Source organism: Stegodyphus dumicola, chromosome 3 (assembly GCF_044657685.1).
Source record: "Stegodyphus dumicola isolate Sdum_Otavi_A_Nest chromosome 3, ASM4465768v1".
Taxonomy (NCBI): Eukaryota; Metazoa; Arthropoda; class Arachnida; order Araneae; family Eresidae; genus Stegodyphus; species Stegodyphus dumicola.
In genome coordinates, this window is record NC_140770.1 from 271,964,384 (window position 1) to 271,982,189 (window position 17,806).

At 35.6% G+C, this 17,806-nt stretch overlaps 1 protein-coding gene across 2 annotated transcripts in view; it reads left to right on the plus strand.

Annotated features, from left to right (window-relative positions):
• LOC118181714 (uncharacterized) overlaps positions 1 to 17,806 on the plus strand; it is a 307,120-nt gene that overhangs the window by 229,815 nt on the left and 59,499 nt on the right. For both annotated transcript variants that reach the window (XM_085814145.1, XM_085814146.1), the window contains exons 5-8: positions 1,225 to 1,354; positions 10,312 to 10,463; positions 13,085 to 13,270; positions 15,661 to 15,894. In XM_085814145.1, coding sequence (XP_085670271.1) covers positions 1,225 to 1,354; positions 10,312 to 10,463; positions 13,085 to 13,270; positions 15,661 to 15,894 — 702 coding nt within the window. The remainder of the gene's footprint in view (positions 1 to 1,224; positions 1,355 to 10,311; positions 10,464 to 13,084; positions 13,271 to 15,660; positions 15,895 to 17,806) is intronic.

A 17,806-nucleotide genomic window follows, 5' to 3' on the forward strand; every position in this document is an offset into this window, starting at 1 on the left:
GGTACCTAGAGCCAACCAATTTTGAATAACGTACGTCTCCACCCGAATGAACCCGATGAAACAACGGTACCTATAGCCATCCAATTTTGAATAACGTACATCTCCACCCGCATTTTTAGTTACTCGGAATGTGGTGTGAATGGGACGCCCCCTTTTTGGACCATAAGATCACTTTGTGATCAGGCGGGTTGGGGCGTTCTAGCAAAAACAAAAACAAAAACATCTCCACCCGAAATGAACCCGATGAAACAATGGTACCTAGAGCCATCCAATTTTGAATAACGTACATCTCCACTCGAATGAACCCGATGAAACAACGGTACCTAGAGCCATCCAATTTTGAATAACGTACGTCTCCATCCGAATATGGGCATCTGAAGCTCGAATTTGGAATTTTTTTAATCTACTTCATATTTTGTAAAGCATTTATGAGTTTTTGATTACGAAACTCAACGATTTCAAAGCGAGCAATGGCAATACTATACGGGAAAAAAAAAAAAAAAAAAAAAAATATTATCTCCTGCGCGCGAGAAAGAAATTGTATCGGAAATTATAAAGATATGCTCTTGTAGATACATTAGGTTAATTGACAAAGCCGGAGAGATGAAAAATTAGCAACTGCCTGTGCCGGGAATCGAACCAAGGACCTCTGGAATACCGGCCCAGCGTGCAGAACCACTACACCACGAAGGCACGCTAGGAAAGTCGAAGAAATACCTTATACTCTTTTTAATATTTTGCGATATTGCTATTGGATTAAATTTTATGGTTTCAGTGCGAAGAACATGATATTTATTAAGTAAAGGTAACAGACAAAATGTTAAAGAAACGCCTCTTTGGGCGTAATATAAAATCTGAAAGCTTTCAGAATTTTTTTCATTTAACTGAAGATTAGCCAGTGTGCCCAAGTAAATTTTCCCAGTGACGTCTGTCGACTGATTCACTGTTCAACATTAAGAGCTTGTGTATGCTTAAAAACATGGTTTACAGAGTTATAAAAAATGTTTGTATTTTCCTTACAATATAACAGCATTATCCGATGGTAAAATCCTGTTTATGCCCTTAATACAAATGTGGTTGTATCTCTCTCTATATGCATAGTTTTATCTTAAGTTTGTTTAAGTACTTCTATTTCGTAAAGATTATTAAAGCAATTTCCCGCAAAAAATGCATTATATTTTTTTGATTGCTCACTGTCCTTTTTTTTTTTTTTTTTTTTTGCAGATGAGCGGTCCATCTCGGCGACTCCCGCCAAGAGAGGCTGCGTGCAGTGCTCAGCTAATCTCACTCTGACAGCGGCTCGAAGTGAAAGTACTGTTGAAGTTCCGGTTCCGGTTATTTCCATCTGCGCTCGGTAATTTATTTTATTTATACTCTTAGTCTGAGGAATCGGAGAAGTAGTGGTATTAGTCATACATTTCTCGAATGACTTGAATTGGAAATGGTACTTCTCTTAGTCCATCATTATCTGTATATTTAGGATATTTTCGTCAATTTGCATCCCAAATACAGATAGTATTGTATAAAAAAAGTTGTAGAGACATTAGTTTTTATTTATTTATTTATTTATTTATTTATTTTGAAACAGGAAGTAGTGAAAAATGAGCAACGCCTTCGACACGAATCGAACCGCGGACCTCTGGAATATGTGCTCCGCGTGCTGACCACTACACTACGAAGGCCTTCTAAGAAGGCGGGAAAAATACCTTATACACTCTCCCTTTTAAAGGGCGACCGACTGGGATTAGAGGACCCAATCGCCAAATTCTGGTGGCGGTGAATCGCTCTCCGCCATCTTGTTTTTTTAGTTCGCGCGCCAGTGTAGAGCTATTAGGTTATTTTGAAACAAGAGAGCTGAAAAATGAACAACGCCTTCGCCGGGAATCGAACCGCGGACCTCTGGAATACGCGCCCAACGTGCAGACCACCACACCACGAAGGCATGCTAAGAAGGTGGGAGAAACACCTTATAAAGTATGGCATCAGTTAAGATTTTTTAGACATGAATATTGATTCGCTGACTTCTTCGATATGCTAAAATAAAATCATAGCAGATTTAAAGAGTGTATTAGTGTCAAATGCAACAAGATGTAACAGAATGAATGATCGCAGCTTTAGTGGGCGATAGAAAAGAGAAAAATTAGCAAATTTCGTAATACGATATGTGATAGAATGCTAGATGCTTTCAAAGAAACGCAGTAAGTACAGATAAAACATGGAAAGGAAGGTCGCTTTAATCATGGATATTAAAAAAAAAAAAAAAAAAAATGACAGTGTTTGAAATTTATAAATAAGAATTGTTCAACTAAATTACTACAAACTGGAACACATGCATGAAAATGATGGGGAAGTGACTGGCAAACATTTTAAAGGAGGCCCGGCAGCATAATTCACAAGTGCACATCAGTATCGCCACTGAGAGAGGAGTTCCAAAGATGGACCACGTTTGTGACGTTGAATCTGAAACTGTGAATATGGGCGCGAGTTAATGTTTACGCTTTATTTTGCCTTTGTTTAGCATGACGAATAAATGCTGTTGTCAGTTTAGTAGAAAATCTCGTAGTGCTTTCATTTTGCTAGTTTGCTTAATCGTCAACATTTCACTTTCGCGAAACCTATCACGCACTGGATATTCGGATTAATTTTCGTCGCATGTCATTGCTCTTTATATCGAGAACGTGTATCAAGCTATAGCTATCTTCAAATATTATGCTTTTATCAACACCTGTGGATAAGAGAATTCAAGTGCATAAGTTTTTATTGAGCTCAGAATAACTGGAAGTGTTACAATTAATCTAGTATTTTCTTATCTCAATGCTTGCATTCCTTTGATTCTGAAATTTTAAGTTTTAAAATATACATCGTGAATGATCTTATTATACATATTGTTGATATTAAAGTCATATATCAATAAATTAACAATATTCGTTGTGAATAAGATAAATTAATTCTGTTTGAAGAGTATTCCTTGCTCAGACAATAATACATTTAAGAGTGAACAGTTATTAATGTCAAATTATGCTCCCTGGTTGTAGATGTATAGAAATAGAAATTTATAGTTCACTTTAAATAAAACTGTGCATTGACTATTATTATAGATCATCTTTTTCATGCAGACTGTGTGTTTGAAAATTTCAAATATATAACGCTGACTGGTCTAGAACTGGAACGCTGGACTAGAATGCTGACTGGACTGGAATTTTCATTTTCGAAAATTTTGAAAATTTCAAAATATAACGCTGATTTTTGTTGTTTGACTTCTAAATTAATATTTGCTCGGCGTGTTATTGTATCTTAATGTATAGTTATGCTTATATTTGATTTAACTTCGCAATGAAAATTTTCACAAGAAATGCTTTAATTATTCTCTACAGGAAATTGCGGGGCAAAACACTTTCAACTACCTTGCTTAAAGCGTGGCAAATGTCATGTGGAATGATAGAAATATTACTAGAAGCTCACTGGTCCATTCTAGAAGCCACTCCCTCGGTGGCGTTACAGATGTGCACTTACGAAATATGCTGCCCGGTATGTCACGTCCGTCTACAGCTGAGACGCTAAATCTGGCGATAAGGGTTAATCGGCGGCATTTTATAAACGAGATCTGCAGTCGGGGTGATGCAAGGGCATGCAAAAGACGGCCCGCGGGCCGAATGCGGCCTTCTTAATTACTTCACCAGAGCGGTTATAAAACATTGTTCGACGACATTTTCCTTTCTTTCATTCCCGAATTCCTGAGCAAACTACCGAAATCAGCAGCATGAGTGCGCATCTTTTGTTACAGTGTATATGCACATATGTAGTCATGATTACAACTGGGCTGACCAGTGGTCGACAGGTAAATTTGATGAACACTGATAGTTCTTCTGGGGTTCGAACCCCCCGGCTAACGGGCCGGATGCATGGACGCTTTCGTAGTTTTTCCGAGGTATAATGCATATACGCGAGACAGTTTCCCTTAGAAAGTCCTCCATTAAGGCAATCTTTACTGAGGCCCTAGTGCGTTGCCGTAATTAATTAACCAAACCATGATTACAACTAGTGGTCAACTTCAGCTGAGAACATTAGATATGCTAGAAAGCATATGCATCCGTTGAAAAATATAGTTCTGTCACTTCTAGAAGCTTTAATTCAGAAATCAAGTATTGAAATATGAATGTATATAGAGCTATAAATTTATAAAAACGATTAGTTATCTATTAGTACCTCTTTCTGCTTCACATCCCTGAAATTTATTAGCGTATTTTGCATTTTGCTGGTTGATCCGCACGTAGGGCCTCGTTTACCGTCTGGGGTAAACTACTGATTACTGCGTTTCGACAGTTACATTTCACATTCCATCTCATAACGATATTACGAAAATTTTTATTTTTATCTTGTTCTATCGCCCTTGTGTTTATAAATTCGTAGCTAAGGTTGTCTTTGAGCTGTAAGCGAAATGAAGACTAATGGATCGATGAAATTAGCATTCCAAATTCCAAACTAGGTACACTGCGAAAAAAAAAAAAAAAGACATTTCTTGAATCTCTCGTTCTACTGGGCCGATTGACGAAATTCGAAATTCAACTTTCTTTTTCATGTCTTAAAATCGCGACTTAGGATATGTATTATATTTATATACAGCATTGTTATAATATAGGTATTTTGTTATTTAATATTTAAATTATTTGTAGTACTGTTTTATGTTATGTACAACTTATCATGCCTGTTACAGTCGTTTATTTCTGTTTATTTATGAAAATGTAATCCTTTCATGGCAGTATGTAAACTCGTATATAATCATTCCAGCCCTTGTTTGGCCGTGTATTTGTTGTTTTGTTATTCAATAAATATGGCTCTAGATGGGGGTGGGCACGGTGCTAAACCGATTAACCTAATGGTAAAGGGACAGTGCCCGTGCCCCCCGTCACCTATCACCTATAGGTATATTGACATAAAATCGCACTTTTTTCTGACAGGACATACCACTTTTTTTTTTCTATATTTCAATTCTACGACTCAAATTATGCCACACTGCCAAGTTTTGCAAAAATCACGTGGGTAGTTTTTAAAAAATTAGCTTTCAAAATTTTAGCTTTTCAGTGTTAATTGAATTTGGTATATATTTATTAATCTCTCTTTTTTTTATTAAATTTATTTGAGTTTTCCTTTCACATTTCGAAATTTAGTTTCATTCCAAGTAAAATTCGCCCATTTTTATGATTTATTTTTTAAATTTGTACTTTTAAATAATTTTATAAATTTTTCGAAATTTTTTTTATTTAAAATCTATAAAATTTTTACCATCGTCTGTACATAGACGTATTTCTAAGCATACCTGCAATAATTATATTTTTTTATTCAAAATTGCGAACATATACGTAAATTTATATATTGGCGCGTTTTGAAATTTGGTATATTTGTTGAAAGTGATAATAACATCAAATATGATTTAGGCACTTTTTAAAAATTATTTGAAAGTAGGAATGATGCAGCTGTTTTTTTTTTTTTTTTTTTTTTCGCTTATGCACACTGTATAAAAGGGAAAGGAAAATAGGCTGCCATATATTAAACAGTTCGCTTAGTTAATTATTCTTGGCACAAACTGAAAAAAATGGACCAAGATAAATTTTTGAATTTCTGCACCAAATTTTGCAAAGTTTAATATTTAGGCATATTTTGAGTCGTAGAATTGAAATATACAAAACAATTGTCATGTCCTTTCAGAAAAAGTCCGATTTTGTGCCAAAATACCCGTATTAAAACACTGTTATATTTAAATCTAATACAGATCCTAAGTCGCGTTTCGAGATATGAAAAACGCAATTTGAATTTCCTGAAGCGGTCCAGTAAAATGGGATATATAGAACTATCCCCCTTTTGTTATCGCAGTGTATATACATTTATTTATATTTAAGTATATTTAAGTATTCGGCATTCTGTCTTTCATATGGTAAAACACGAATTTCGGTTTAAACGCTTAGAAACTTTTTGCTGGTTTTTTATGAATTTATTTTCCGTTTTCGAATGCAATGTCTCAGTTTATAAATCAATTCTTAATTCAGTTTAGAAACAATTTTTTTTTTTTAGTATTATAAATGGGGACTTTTAAGTTGGCAAATTGGGTGCCTACATCATTAGGACAGTAGTAAATTCATTGTCTGCAATTTCAAGTAAAACTCACGTTGGATTGTTTTAATGTAAATAACTATGATTCTTAAAACAAAATATTCTTCTCTCTTTTCTTGGTTTAGAAATCTTGTTTTTACAGCTGAATATTTGCTCTGTAAACTAGCCTTTTATTTCATTTATCCTGTATATCTTTTTAAACTTGGCAAAGATGTCATGATTTTCAGACGCTTTCGTAAGATACTTCTGCAGATCTGTTTTAATTGCTACAAATAAATCCTTTCGAAGTTTCGAACTTTTCTCACAACTATAATGAGGGAAATAAAAATGAAATACAAACACTGTAATCACGCGCTTTAGTGTCAGTTTGACGAAGATGAAAGCGGCGATATTGTTACTTAAAGAACTAATTTCTATTCTTTACCATTAAAGGAAAACCACTCTTTACGAAAAAGCTCTTATTATATATAAAATGCTAATTTAAGTGTTCAAGAAGCGAAACTACTTAGTTTTTTTTAAACCATCTTCTTTAAGTAATAAGTAAGTGCTTTTAGATGATTTAAATTGCTTTAATGATGCTCGAAATAGGTTTTGAGCCAATATATTGAATATATTCATCCTCGTTTCTACTTGCATTTAATGGTAGTGCAAAGAGGACAGAAGACAATTTGCACTTATATGCTTTTTAAGAACTTTACAGGAATGCTTTTCATAAATTAAAAATAATTATTTTTTTAATTTAATTCTTAAATGGCTTCTTAAAATACAATTCATGTGTTTGAATTTTTTGCCATCCTTGTGCGTGCCTTCGTAATGTAACGGTTAGCACACTCGACGCGTATTCGAGAGGTTCAGGTTCGAGTCCCTGCGAAGGCACTGCACTTCTCCTGCTTCAAAAACACCTAATGTCTGAACAGTGGCGCTCAAACTAAAAGATGGTGGTTGATGATTATTCACCACCAAGAGTTTACCATTGGGTCCCCAATTCGGCAGTTATCCTTTAAAAGGGGAAGTATATAAGGTATTTTCTCCCTGTTTTCTGCATACCTTCGTCATGTAAAGTTAGCACACTCGGCGCGTATTCGAGAGGCCCAGGTTCGAGTCCCGAAGAGGGCATTGCACATTTCTTTAGCTTTCTAACATCAAAACAACCTACTGATTCAAATTAAGGTGATATATTCATCTGAAATTAAGGTGATATATTCATCTGAAATTAAGGTGATATATTTCTTCTGACAAACACATTATATAATGCGTAAGAAGCTGTTAGCATACTGATAAACCTCATAGCTCATAAAATATTGTAAAAATGAAAGAAAAAAATGAGGTTTATCTCGAATATTAAATTTATTTCGTCTAATCTTTAGAATATTCTGGGTAATGTTTTTTCACTTTTTCTAGGACACCCTTTGTGTTTGTAAATATTTAAAAATACATTTACAATATTCCCCCCCTCCGGTAGCATTTTCATTGTACCTTGTATATAGTGTTTCCCTATAGCATTTTACTTTACCTTCTATGCATGATATGATGAAAACAAATGTTAATCAACAAATTATGATCTATGTAAAGTTTTCTGGTAAAACGTATGCTGCTGATAATAAAGTTTTGACGACTGATATCTGGATTTTGGTCAGTGGGGGTGGCATTTATTACTCCCCTCAATGCTCAAACATCCAGTATATCGAATTTATAGTTCTACTTGTACAAAATTTGTGACAGTTTGAAATGGAAATGGAAATTCTGTTCAACATTTTAATTACCATTTAATTTTATGGAGAATTTCAAAATATAATGTACGAATTTCTCGAAAATCATAATCTGAGATTTTGTCGAGGTTTTTCGTAACAGGGCTCTCGAGTATGTTCATTGATAGTTTACTTTATATGACAGATTAATACAGTGGAACCTCGAGATACGAATTTAATTCGTTCCAGCATTGAGCTCGTTTAGCAAATTTCTCGTGTTTAGAAAAATCTTCCCCATTGAAAATAATGGAAATCCAGTTAATCCGTTCCGCACCCCAAAAATATCAACATAAAAATATTTTTCTAATAAATAATACCAGTAAATAATATAACCGTAGTTTACCTTTATGATAGCTTCCGACACCGACCTTTATTAATTGTTATTTATCGTTAATCCACAGTAACAACAGCTTCTCAACATCTTCTAGGAGTTTGGGCCATTGCTTGGAGGTAACAGTAACACCTTTGGCCACATCAAAGTTTCTTAATTTCTTCCTGCTTCTTCAGAATAGTGCGAATCGTCGAAGTCTTCGCCAATTCTGTCATTCTTACATCACGCTTATGTTTATCTAAGATTTCTTTCTTAATCTTAACGATCATGGCTTCCTCATTTTTCTTTGCAGCACTATCTGAGGCAACAATCTTCTTGGGAAATGTAATAAACAATTCACTCACAAGCCAACAAACACGTAGATCAATGAACAGAGTGATCTGAAGAGGGGATTCACCGAGTCGAGCCGGATCGGGAAGTGGCGCCACGCATACCAACAGCATCCTGGCTAATTGCTCGTTACTCGAGTCAATGCTCGTGTTTAGAGACATTTTTCTCTCATACTTTCCTCGTATCTCGAATTTCTCGTATATAGAGGTGCTCGTATCTCGAGGTTCCACTGTACTGGCGAAAATTCTGACGTGCCTTTTTTTACTTTTCAAAAGTAGAAAAAGGTACGTCAGAATTCTACGAGTTTTTTACGATGTCTTTTCTTCGGTTAACTTTTTTCTGACCTTCAAATGAATTATATGTAAGCTGCATCGGTGTTATAAATTGCTTTTGAAATGTACACAATGCGTCTTTAAGTTTCAAAACTACGTATCTGCAAAACTGATTAGTTACTGAATGCAACATTCTTCTTTTTAAGCCTTCGAAGGTGTCATGTATCGATGCGGTAAGCCAATCAGCTGCCTGCCAGAGCCCAGCAAGTGAGAGAGACAACAGTTGCATGTTAGCCTCAGAGGAGGAAAGAGGCAGATTTCGTTATGTTGTAGGAGCGAGATACTGCTCCGAGTATACTATTATTCTTTGAACGTTAATTTTTAATAAATGTTTGTTTCGTTGTTTTTTAATGGTGCCTTATTTATCCGTGAAGCCATTACAGAAGGGTAGTCTTTGTTAGTTTATACATTTCTTGGAACGTACACTGCGGAGGGGGGGGATGAACAGTTCTATATCTTCCGTTCTACTGGGCCGATTGACGAAATTCAACTTGTGTTTCTCATGCCTCGAAAGTGTGACTTAGGATATGTATTACATTTATATATTGCATTGTTCTAATATATGTATTTTGTACAAAATCGGACTTTTTCTGAAATGGCATGTCAATGTTTTTCCATATCTGTGTTCTCATATTTCTGTTTTTCCATATTATTGTTTTTCCATAAGTCTGCAGCAGGAAGTCACTACCGTAGAAACGTGCACGACCAGGGTATCACTTTTAGTTCTTTGAGGAATACAAAATGTACCCGCTGTCATAAATTCATTGCACATCCTGTAGGATGAGCCTTTGACATATGATTGGGGGGCTTTTCTTTCCTTAAAAGTCTCAACCTCTGTGCAAGGCTTGAGTGCGAGGGTAAGGCAGGCTTACATTCAGAAGTTAGAATTGATTTTTAAGGCATGTTTACTATTAACCTTTTGAGGCCGGGGCTTTGGTATCAGAAAAGTTACCAAAGGACGGGGAATCTTGAACCGAATGCTTTCCCCCTTTAAGAAATCACCTCCTATTTGCAACAAAGATTCTTGTGTGTAATTTAATGGATTCTCAGAGGGGTGCATCTATGTCGCAAAGGGAATACCTTTGAAAGAGAGAAGTGGTTAAAACCCTAGGGACGTCAAATTTGACATTTCACTCCACGTTTCAGCCTGGAAAATGGGGAAAAAGACATGGCCACTAAAGTGGACAACCCCGTCTTTTGAATGGCCACTACAATGGCCATCCCGTCTTCAAAAGTTTAAAGCAAAATTTTTCTGCTAAAATTGTGGCTCACTTACGTAAAAGGAGTCTTTTAGTTGGGGCTCAGGTGCGCTGTGGCTGAAATTATAATTTATCTCGAAAACTGAAAAGTACCGGCGCAGTTTAAGCTCTGGTTACATCCAAATAGTTCTGTTACGTTATTACTTTTAGGATTTCAATTTTATTGTTTTACTAACAATTATTGAATTCTTTATTTACGAAAGATTAGCGCGCCGACGAGGAAGAATGAATATTGCTGTATCGTCAGGACCTCGTCCAGGTGTGCGAGTGTTAGAAGGAGAGTATCCGGTGCAGGTCATAGCCTGGAAGAAAGGCGGAAACGTGTATTCTTGCAAGTACACGCTGAGCGTAACAGGTGAGCAATCATTGTTCAGCATATTAAAGTTTAAAAATTTTGATCTTTCGTCTTGAAAATGTATTTTGTGACGCAAATCCGTTATGTTGCATCACCGAAATGTTTTCCGTCATCACGATCTATCTCTGATACAATACAGTCTGACAATCTAAAATGCTTGAAACGACTTTCAAGCAATAGAATTATCCTGGTGAATATAAGATTATCGCTCTCGGTGGAGAAGAAGGTGAATGGCGTGTGAATTCAAGCGTCTAACGATAGTTTTGTTGAAAGTTTACGGTCATAATTGATTTTCTATGTAATGGTAACTAGAGACATTCGAAACCGCTCTTTTATGGAATCGGATCAGAACCGTTCGCTCATTGAAACGACCCCGGAACTGGTCCTTTGAATTAGTTCCGGAGTGGATCGATCAATTGTTATGGTATCTAAAATTTAAAAAAGTCGAAAATATTAATCTAAATTGTGTCTGTTACCAAAGCGACAGTTTCTCTCCTATACGAGGGCATTTCGAAAAGTAAAGGTACACCGTACTCCAGAGGAAAAGAAAAGTTTTGGTGAGCAAGTTGGCAGCACAGGTGTTAACCTTGAACCGTTAGCTTTCTCCTCGCCGTCGTTCGGCATTTCAGCGTTGATTCTGGTTGGAGTAGGTCGTGTTTAAAATGGCTGCGCCGATTCAGAATCCCGCCAAATGCGAAGTGCGCTCCGTCATACGTTTTCTTCATGCAAAAGGTCAGCGACCAGCGGATATTCACAAAGAAATTGTTTCTGTTTATGGGAACATTATAAATAGACAAAATGTAACGAAATGATGTCGTCATTTCTCTGAAGGTAGGACCGATGTTCGTGACGAACAAAGAACAGGTCGGCCATCTGTGATCTCTGATGCCCTTCTTCAGAGAACAGAGGAAGCAATTCGTGCGAATAGACGTCTCAAGTTGAAAGAATTGCATCAGATCATACCGAAAGTATCAATGACAACTCTTTATGAAGTTGTGACTGTCAAGTTAGGGTACAGAAAATTGTGTGCGCGCTGGGTTCCAACAGGCGACAACCTTCTATGACTGTGGGATACAAAAGCTTGTGCACCGACTTAACAAATGTTTGGATAACGGGAGTGATTATGTCGTAAAATAATAAATAATCCAGTTAATAAGATGTAACTGACGTTTTCTAAATAAATCTTTTTTTAAGGAATGCGAGCCGTTGAATCTTTACTTTTCGAAATGCCCTCGTATTTAAAAAATAATCTGATGCAGACTCTTCATGACTTCCTTGTACGGCCTATTAAATATTACGTATTTTTGAAAGTTGAAAATGACATAAAAATGCAAATTTTTAAATTAAATATCCGATTCATTTTTGTCGGATGGAAGTCAAACTTCTTATAATTTTGTTTTTTTTTCATTAACAGTGTGAAACTTTCTCATATATAAGTATAGGAACCGGGAGACTGCATAAAGGTTATATTTCTTTATTTATCCAAAATTATTTCTTTCTCTCTTTTTTTTTTTTTTTTTTTTTTTTTTTTTTTTTTTTTTTAATTTGACATTTTCAAATATCGTGGCTCGATATTTCCAGTTTTCCTTTGAAATATCATCACATGTTATTTTCTTGGGCCGGATTTTCCCATTTGTTTTAGTACGATGGGCTACACAATTTGAAAATTGCCTAATGATGTAGAGTCTACCGTAAAGATTCCTTCAGGACAAAGGAATATTTCATAGCAATTGACTTTGCTCTCAAAATCATCCGATGAAGTTAACTTTTGACTCAAGCAAAGCTACTATATGGCGTTGTTACGTGCGTTCGTGCTGTGAAAAAAAGGGTTGAGATTAATATATTGGCTGATTAAAGTCATACGAAGATGGGTGGTGTATTTAATTATGGCAAAGCACACTAGGGCTATCTGCCTAAGGGGATCGATGTCTTTGTGGAGAACTTTCTAAGGGAAACTGGCTCGTATACACGTTACACATGGGGAAAACAACGAAAGCGCCCATGCAGCCATCCTGTTCGCAAGATTCGAACCTCGGACCGAACTACCAGTGTTCAGCGACTTTACCGCTCGGCCGCTGGTACGAAGATGGGAAAAGTCTAAATGCCTTCCCACGAAGTTTCGGAATCGGAAATAATGTGTTTTAATGTTTGGCAATGTTTTTTTTATTTCAATGGAAAACTTAGAGTTTTCAGAGTTTTTAATTAATATCTCTGATTTTAGCTATTTTTATTGGAAAAAAATTGGAAGTTGATCTTTCCCATGACCCAGAAAAAATGATAGAAAGTTTGGTGACGATAGATATAGTAGTGACTGAATTAATCGAGAACAAACACACAAACAGATATTTTTCTTTATTATAGATTTATTCCAAAATCATCTTTATTATCCTCTTTGTTTTCCTTTACCAGAAGAGACATGAAGCGTAAAAGACAGACGAGTTCCTCAGCTTGGCATTCAGTTTCAGAAAAATGCATTCATTTGTAAGAGGCTTAACATCAGCCGTGGTAGTTTAGTTTAATAAAAATCACCATACTTTATCTTACTCATTTTTTCCTGTGTTTAAAGCTTAATAAATGCTATAAGATGGATTCTGCTCAAAGTTCCTGTATTTTTTTTTCAGTTAAAAAATGCAGTAATGTTCCTGCTCTGGAAGGAGGGTCGGTGGAGTGTTCTAACGGCACCATCTGGGGAAGCAAATGCCATTTCTCATGCTCTTCGGATTATGTATTGCAAGGACAACGTACAATCGAATGTGAAGGAAATTCGGACAAAGTTGCTTGGTCTTCTGCCTTTCCCGTTTGCAGAAGTGAGTAGTATTCCAAATATTTTCTTTTAATTAAAAGATGCTTTAGAACAATGTACAATATGTGCACAGACTGCGAGATAATGATTGCAAAATTTGCTAATAAAGCAAATATGCTCGTTATCTATATCTGCCTCCCAGTTCAGCAAATACATATATTAATATTTAAATTTGTTGCCACCAAGTTTTTACATATCATAAACTTTAAGAGAAACATTGTTTTGAGAATAAAACAGAGAGGTTAATCTTTCTAAAAGCAATGTTCAGGATAAAATGTATCGTCTGAAATGAAAAGAAAGTTCTTAATTAAAATTATTTAAAAAAGGATTAGTTTCTGGCTTGCTGGAAACGAATAAAGTCCCAATTCCACATTTAATGCTTTTATCTTATGTCATTATTAGTGAATAAGTATAAATGTTTAAGGATACTTTAAGAAATTGCCTCTAAGGATAATGACAGAAAATCGTAGAACTTAGGGGATAACGTTCCAAAAATTTCGTACACTAAATCAAGATTATGACCCGTTTTCAAATTTTGCTTACATATGCTGTCCCAGAAGAAAAGAAAGAAAATTTAAGATAAATTATATCTAAAGTTTAATTTGACTAATCCGTTGCATAAAGATGATTGTAAATATATTACTGCAATTCAAAATATAAAAAAAAAATTGATATTTTTAGCTGTCAATCTTAAAATGTTTGATCGTAGGCAAAAATGCCTGCCCCTTTCAAGTTTCATGTTATTCAATCTCTTTGTTTTGTAACCTAATTTATTTTTTTAAATAAAGAAGTTTAATTATTTTAAATATGAATTATCAGTGTGTTATATTCGTGATAAAAATTTATTACAAAAGTTTTTTTTTCTTTAGCAAATCGATACAAAAATAATTTTTCTTCCACTTCATTACCTGGAGATTATTTTACCCACAATTAGTTTGTAAATCTGCCTAAAGGGCGTAGTTCATATTCAGTGACATACATAAACTAGTCAAGCTAAGTTTGACTACTTTGAATATGTACTGCACTCTTTAGGCAGATTTACAACTAACTGGGAAACTAGATTTACAACTAACTGGGATAATAGGGGGACCGGAAAGAAATGTCGTTTCTGCGCATGTCGACAACAACATGCTAAGGGCAGAAGTGGAAGCAAATCTATGTCAAACACTCTTAATTAACCTTGGTCGACCATCCAAGAACATTTAAAGCAGAATGAAAAAATAAGCAAAGCAGGTGTTTGAGTCCCCCAATAATCTGTCCGAAAAGAACAAAGCCAACCTATCCATCACATGCAACGTGTTGCTTCAACGGCACCCTACAGAACCGTTTTTTGATCGTTTGATTAGTGGAGACAAAAACTTAAGTCCTATATGATAATCCAAAACTCAAAAAGCAGTTTTAATAGGGGTTACAAAGGGTTTACATCCTGAAAAGGTGCTTCTGGGTGTTTGGTGGAGTATTCGCGGAATGGTTCATTTTGAATTGCTGAAACCTGGAAAAACTGTTAATGTAGACCTTTATTGTGAACAATTGGATTTATTGAACTAATCTTTGATCGAAAAATACTGGCGATTGTCAACGGAAAAAGCGTCATTCTGCAGCACGACAATGCAAGACCGCTCTGTGCAAAATGAACACTGGATAAATATAATGAATTGGGGTGGGAGGTACTGCCTCACCCACCATATTCGCCCGATATCGCACCCTCGGATTTACATTTATTCCGATCCCTACAATATTTTCTTAGTGACAAAAAACTTGAAAATTTGGCTGATGTCCAAAATGCCATCTCGAGATGTTTTACTCAAAAACCAATTGATTTTTATCGGTCTGGGATTGAAATCGTCATACTAGATGGCAAAAGGTTGCTGATAGCGAGGGTGATTATATTATTGAGTAAAAATAAAAATTTGTTACAAACTGATTCGTTTGAATTTAATGCAAGAAAGCGACATTACTTTCCGGTCTCCCTATTAATTTCAAGGTAACGGACTTGACAGGAGTGGAAGACAAATTATTTTTATTGATTTGCTAAATTTATACCTAAAAATTTTCATTTTATTTTTTTTTATATTTTAAATTCTAGAAATATATTTATAGTCATATTTATGCAAGGCGTTGCTCAAATTAAACTTTAAATATTAATTTATCTTGAATTTCCTTTCTTTTCTTCTGGCACTGCTTATGTGAGCAAAATTTGAAAATGGACCTTATATAAATATAGCTGTTAAGACAAATAGATTGTAACAGAAAAATGGCGAGTAATTATTCTCAGTTTTTATCAGCTTTCGTTAAAATGTTTGTGAATAATTACTATTATGTTTCTTGTGAGTAAAAAATTGCATAATAATCTACCTAATTTTAATAGTGTGATCATAGACCTTCACTTTACAGAACATCTAGCAAAGGATGTGTTCAACGTGAGGAAACTGCCTTGCATGAAACCACCTTTGCCAGAGCATGGAACGGTGGTATGCAATGCTAATGGCAAAGAAATCTATCCCGATGGTAGTGTCTGTCAATTTTTCTGTTACCCTGGCTTCCTTATAGATCAACTATCCACTACTAATGTTCTTATAGTGTGCAAGAATAGTCGATGGACACCCAGTGCAAGTGTTCAGTGTGTTGGTAAGTTGAAAAGTTTAATAACGTGTTATGTTTAACCGGTTACAAAGATATAATTATATATTAATTACCATTGTGTACTAAATCCTTCTCTAGCGCCGAAGTTAAATCGTAGTTGAGCAATAATAGTTTATTCCGAGTTTAAATTACAGATGGCGTCGGTATAGTGGTCAGGGAAGCTGACTGTGATGTCTGAATTCGAAGATCCCAGACAAGTCATGTTTGTAAGTGTCCGTCCCTTCATGGGAAAGGCGATGGTGGCCCACCTCCATAATACGGCCTTGTATAGATTAATGGACTGGATTCCATTTGTAATTGTTCACAATCTGCCATTGGAAAAAAATTACAGATGGCTAAACCAATTAAACTATTTCAATGTTTTATGGATGTATCGATCCATAATGTGGCCATGACGTAGTTTTCTTTATGAAGCACTGCAAGAAGATTTTTCTTTCTTAACCAACCAGATCTGCAATGCGTAGACATAATAAATTCATCTCGATACCAAAACGATAATGCAGTCGCGTACCACAGGGTAATTCACCTCAGAACGCAGTATGAGAGTCTATGTTCCAGTTTATTGTTGTAGCCGTGAATTCTAGGGGTTTGAAGTTCACTGAGAGTTAACTGTTTGTTAGTTCAATTTTAAATTTAGCTCTGGATGGAGTTTGTTCTTGCAAGAGGGAAAAACATTTTCATGAACAAGCCGTGAACATCAAAAACATTTGCAAGAATCTGAAAATTAACAAAGTGGTGGAATTCGTTCACCAACTGATGGAAAAATTATAGTGTGCTTAATCTCATTTATATTTTTCCCATTCGCTGTCAAAAGCATTGCAGGGATCAAGTAATCCTCAAATTACTTCTCAATGCTTTAAAGTACAACGGTTTAGGCAGTGAGAAGTAGTGCCTTACCCTCACTGGAGGAAGCCAAAAAAGAGCTTAATGACTCGCAGAAATCAAAACATGAAGAGAATTGAACAACTCATATATTCTGATACATTGTATAGTATTCTGATCACTCGCTGATACGTTGTACGTTTTGAGCTATGGACAGCATTTTGTACTCTATGAAATTAGGTTTGTGCTGAAACCCGAAATGTGGTCTTTAATAACTCACTGAGGAATCTGTTGCAAAGCCTGAACATTACGCTAAGTGTGGGCTCGTTGGCAGTCTTCATACAAGAGATATTCGCCTCCCCATCATGCTGATGTGATCCTACTAGAAAGGCAGAAAGAATAAGCAGCATTTTTGCAGTCGTTTGTGGATTAGATGTAAAATTATATAATTCATCATAGGTTTCAATTGGTTGGTTAAAGAACGTGAGAGCTACCTAAAGAAGGGATGGTGACATGGAAAACTTTCCAATGGAAACTGGTCAAGATTAGAACTTGATCTGAAATAACGGCTTTCAGTGATCTTAATTCATTCTGGCGTTGGTGGGGTTTCACAGTTTTTAAAAAATAAATGATGGAAGAAAATAAATAGACCCAAAATATGGTAGAACTGTCAACGATGGCTGGTGCTGTCGCTGTAAGATGTTTTTAGAATTTGCCGAACTCGTGGCGTCATTTATAATTGATGTTGCGAATCAGCTTCTTCTTGATCTACGCAGCTAGATAAATAAATGGCTGTATTTTCCAGTAGAGGGCATCCGTGAAGCTCTCTGTTCTTCCTGACTCATGCTGCACTGTTGAATACAGAAATCGGAACATCGTACCATGGGTTGATCGCTGAACCGATCAAGTCAGAAACAGCGGTCCCTGACGCGAGAAATTTAAGCGATATCTGTCCAATGCGGCAAGCGCAGTGCCATAGAACCAAAGCAATCACATAGTAAAATTAAAGAATATCTGCATTCCCGGAACGGAGGTTTAAAAAGCTTCATCTTTTAATGGGTTATGAAAAGTTAAT